General features: G+C 40.2%; 1 protein-coding gene across 1 annotated transcript in view; it reads left to right on the top strand.

Moving 5' to 3' along the window:
* The window catches only part of LOC119595212 (Down syndrome cell adhesion molecule-like protein Dscam2), a 65055-nt gene that overhangs the window by 33025 nt on the left and 27030 nt on the right, over positions 1-5000 (top strand). Inside the window, 3 exon segments of the mRNA XM_037944379.1 lie at positions 945-1055; positions 1849-2035; positions 3705-4613. Coding sequence (XP_037800307.1) covers positions 945-1055; positions 1849-2035; positions 3705-4613 — 1207 coding nt within the window.

Here is a 5000-nt window from a genome sequence, read left to right as displayed (position 1 = left end):
AAAAAGAAGAGAGAGAGAAATATATGATAATAGATTTATAAACAATTACATAAACTGTAGAAAAAAAGGTGAGAGAGAAAAAAACCGTAATCAATTTAATTCACCCAGGAAAGGAAAATTAATAAGCCATGATCATTATGAGGCCGATGAATTACGGAAGACATCACTACAGACAAAAGTCATCCGTCTTCATGCAAAATAACCCTGGAAAATGACGTATAAATGAGAATACATACATACATAACACAAACACACACACACACACTCACACACACACACACACACACACACACACACACACACATACACACACACACACACACATACACATACACACACACACACACACACACACACACACACACACACACACACACACACACACACACACACACACACACACACACACAACACACACACTATAATATATATATATATATATAATATATATATATATATATATATATAATTATATATATATATATATATATATTTTTTTTTATATATATATATATATATATATATATATATATATATTTTATATATATATATATATATTTGTGTGTTGTGTGTGTGTGTGTGTGTGTGTGTGTGTGTGTGTGTGTATGTGTATGTGTGAGTATGTGTGTGTTTGTGTGTATTTTTACTTAAAAAGAACGAAGTGAAAATCTCTCTCTCTCTCTCTCTCTCTCTCTCTCTCTCTCTCTCTCTCTCTCTCTCTCTCTATATATATATATATATATATATATATATATATATATATATATATATATATATATATATATTGTGTGTGTGTGTATATATATTTGTATATAGATAGATAGATAGACAGACAGACAGACAGACGACAGACAGATAGATAGATAGATAGAGAACTCAAAAAAAAAAAAAATAAATAAAACCTACTGACTCAACACTTCATCCCCGGCCCCCCCCCCCTTCAGGAGTGCCTGTAGTGAGAGCCATGGGCGAGGTGACAGCAGTAGCGGGTGAGAGACTCGTCTTGACCTGCCCTGTGGGAGGCTACCCCATCCACACGCGCAAGTGGTTCAAAGGTGGGTTGTGTTATTCAAGGTTTAAGGTTTAAGTAAACGAAAGGAAGTGGCTGGTTTTATGCACTAGCATTTTTTTTAATTGCTTCTGTTATAGAAATAAACTTTTATTCTTTATAACAAGTAAAAAAAAACTTAACCTAACCTAACATTGTTGTGAAAAGATGTAAATCAGTATAATACGAATTATTTTTCGATATAGTTTGATTTTTTTTTATGATAAAAGTTATTCTACGCAAAAATAGTTCTCCTCCAATACAAGAGTCTTTTATGTACTAAATTATCCTCTTATTATATAATAAGAAAATCGTCATTCAATAAACTCCTTCATTCTTTACAATTAAATCCCCCATGCCAGGCCACAAACTCACACCTTACCAAAAAAATCCGTGTTTAAATCCTCGATAAATCCTATGTTTCCCTCCAGACTGAATTACCTCCCCCACTCAAAAAAAAAAATAAATAAATAAAAAAAAAAAATAAAATAAATAAATGAATAAATAAAATAAAAAAAATCACAGAAATCTTCAGTAAATCCCACCATCCTCGACCCCGCTGAAATAAAGATAAGAATCCTTAATAAATCCCCACCGTCCTTCCCCACCACAGAAAGATCCCCAAGACCACCACCCAAAAAAATTCCCTAATAATTTTTCACATAAATCAATAAATCCTTCATAAATCCCCAATAAATCCTTCACAAATCCTTTAAAAAAATCTCAACAAACCCTCCACAAACTTCCACAAACTTCCACAAACTTCCACAAACCCTCCACCTTTCCTCCCACCCCAACAGAAGGAACGCAGTTACCAGTGAGCCGCCGGCAGATCGTGCATCCAAACGGCTCCCTCGTCATCGACAACGTGCAACGGAAGACGGACGGCGGAAGCTACTCCTGCACGGCCTCCACGAGACACGGCGACACGAGCACCCAGTCCGTGCAGGTCAAGGTTCTCGGTACGTTAGTGGGTTTTAGAGCCGAGTGGGGGAGGGGGGGTAAGGGAGGTTGTTGGAGGGATGTTTGTATATATATGGAAGAGGAGGAGGAGGAGAAGAGGAGAGGAGGAGGAGAGAAAAACACACGTGTTATATATATATATAATAATATATATATATGAGTGATATATAATAGGATAATTATAATATATATAGATAGGAGAGAGGAGGAGAGATGAGAGGAGAGAGGAGAGATAAGAGAGGAGGAGAGAGGAGGAGAGAGGAGAGAGAAGAAAGAGAGAGAGAGAGGAGAGAGGAGAGAGAGGAGAGAGAGAGAGAGGAGAGAGAGAAAAGGGAGAAGAGAGAAGTAGAGTAAATTAGATAAATAAGAAAGAAGAGAGAGAGGAGGAGAGAGAAGAGAAGAGAGAGAAGAGAGAGAGAGAGAAAGAGAGAGAGAGAGAGAGAGAGAGAGAGGAGAGAGAAAGAGAAAGAGAGGAGAGAGAGAGAGAGAGAGAGAGAGAGAGAGAGAGAGAGAGAGAGAGAGAGAGAGAGAGAGAGAGAGAGAGAGAGAGAGAGAGAGAGAGAGAGAGAGAAAGTCAGTCAAATGATATCCTCTGCAATCATAAGCTTAGCAAGATGTTGGCACATAATTATGTTGATAAGGCAGCCTGGCTTTGTACATTCAGTATGCAATAAATCACCGTTGACAAAAGGATAATGAATTACTTCGTCTTCTCATTGGGTTAATATCTCATTAATTATACAAAAATGTGAAAAGGCAGTAGTTTGACTAATATACATATTTTTCTCTTTTTTGCACACACAAAAAAAATATATATATTTATATCTCATTAAATGATTTGATTTGCATTAATTCTTTTTCAAAATATTTTACTGAATAGTTTTTTTATCTATTCATTTACTTTATTTATTTTCTTATCTATTTATTATTTTTGTTTTTAATACTTCACTAATCAGTTTGATATACATGCAACATTTCTTTCTCAATTTCAATATTCTGCTCGAGTTTCATTTACATGCATATTTTCTCTTCTTCTTCTTTTTTTTAATATATCAGCAAAGAAGTTAAACATTCATATTATTTTCTTATTTTGACTAAATGTTTCACTAAAAAGGCCGTGTGCCGGGGATGTCTAGGCAGGTGAATAGAGAGAGAGAGAGTAGGTATCCCAATGTAACTTCTTTTCTTTCTAAATGTTCCTTTTCATTTTATTTTTATACATATTTTTGTTCTTCAAACTTTCATATTATTTATACATACATATATATATATATATATATATATATATATATATATATATATATATATATATATATATATATATATATATATTATTCATATTTTCTAAATAATTAGTTTTTCTTTAATATATGTTTTTTGTTTTGTTTTTTTGCGTATATTTTTATATGTTTTGTTTGTTTGACTTTTCAAATACATATTTATTTTTTGTGTCTTTTTTTCTAAATGTTAAGAAAAAAAACTACATTTTTTTTTTTTTGTAAACGTCCCCCTTTTTTACATGCATATTTTAATAATTTCTTTTTCTCCCTGAAATGCTTCACTTTTCATTTCCATACATATGTCTTGTTCTTCTTTTATCTTTGTAAGTGATTCTCAATAAAACCTCCGAACCGAGAGTGTCTAGGTAGGCTGCTGGAGTAAAAGAGCCGCGAGAGTAGGTCCCCATAACCAGCTGCCTGCTAATGTGCACAGTGCCGCCGCGCATCCTGCCCTTCAACCAAGACCACCACCTGTCGGAGGGCAACCGGCTGACGCTGACCTGCGCCGTGACGGAGGGCGACCTGCCGCTGCGCATCACGTGGTACAAGGACGGCGTGAAGCTGGAGGGCCAGCCGCACATCACGCTGCGCGCCTGGGACGACTTCAACAACCACCTGGGCATCGCGCACGTGCTGCCCCGCCACGCCGGTAACTACACTTGCGAGGCCTCCAACCGCGCCGCCTCCGACCGACAGACGGCGTCGCTCTTCGTAAACGGTAATTGCCCCCCCTTTCCGGTCCCCTAATGCCCCCTCTGTGTTTCAGTGCCCCCCAGGATAGGCCCCTTTTCCTTCCGGAGCAACGCGGCCGCCGGCATCCGCGTGCAGGTGAGCTGCGGCCTCGAGCAGGGCGACCTCCCCGTAACCTTCCGCTGGCTCAAGGACGGCACGCCCTTCACGGACAGCCGTTTCCTGGACGCCGTGGACCCGCTGCGCCGCGGGCCGGCCGCCGACCTGGCCCTCGAGGTGCGCCAGCTCGATGCCTACTCCAGCATCCTTATCATCCCGCACCTGAGCGCCGCCCACGCCGGTAACTACACGTGCGAAGCCACCAACGCCGCCCGCAGCGCCTCCTTCACGGCCCCGCTCACCGTCAGCGGTAACGTAGACCCGCCGCCAGCTGTCTCCGCACTTCCACGCCCGTTCTGCACCACTCAGACAACGCCGTTGCTCATGGCGTCCTGCCGGCCGTTGTCGCGGTTGTTGCATGGTGCCGTAGGGGTAGAGACGCCGCACTGCACCGTAGTAGCTTTTCACCGCACCGGCCGCCCACCGCCCACCGCCCGTGCACCACACCCGCACCGCCGCGCGGGGCTCCACACGCACTGCCTCGCCAGGATGGGCCGCTGAGCCTCGCCTCTCGCTCGTCAAGCCGCTCTTGGCTCCATCGAGGCTGAGTGAGTGTGGAGCCTCGCGCACTCATTTATACATTCGTACTGTGTATGCTCCCATATATATATATATATATATATATATATATATATATATATATATATATATATATAGTATATATGTATATATATTATATATATATATATATATATATATATATATATATATATATATATATATATATATATATATAATCGCATATATACTGCATCCCTGCCCTGGTGATCAGTGAGAAATCTCGAGAAGAAAAGAGTGCGCCTTTCTGCCGCCACAGACTGACTTGGTTGAGTGTAGAGTATCTTGGCGCACCAAAGCAG

The sequence above is a fragment of the Penaeus monodon genome, chromosome 35 (genome assembly GCF_015228065.2).
Source record: "Penaeus monodon isolate SGIC_2016 chromosome 35, NSTDA_Pmon_1, whole genome shotgun sequence".
NCBI lineage: Eukaryota > Metazoa > Arthropoda > Malacostraca > Decapoda > Penaeidae > Penaeus > Penaeus monodon.
This window is presented reverse-complemented; position numbering and strand designations above follow the sequence as displayed.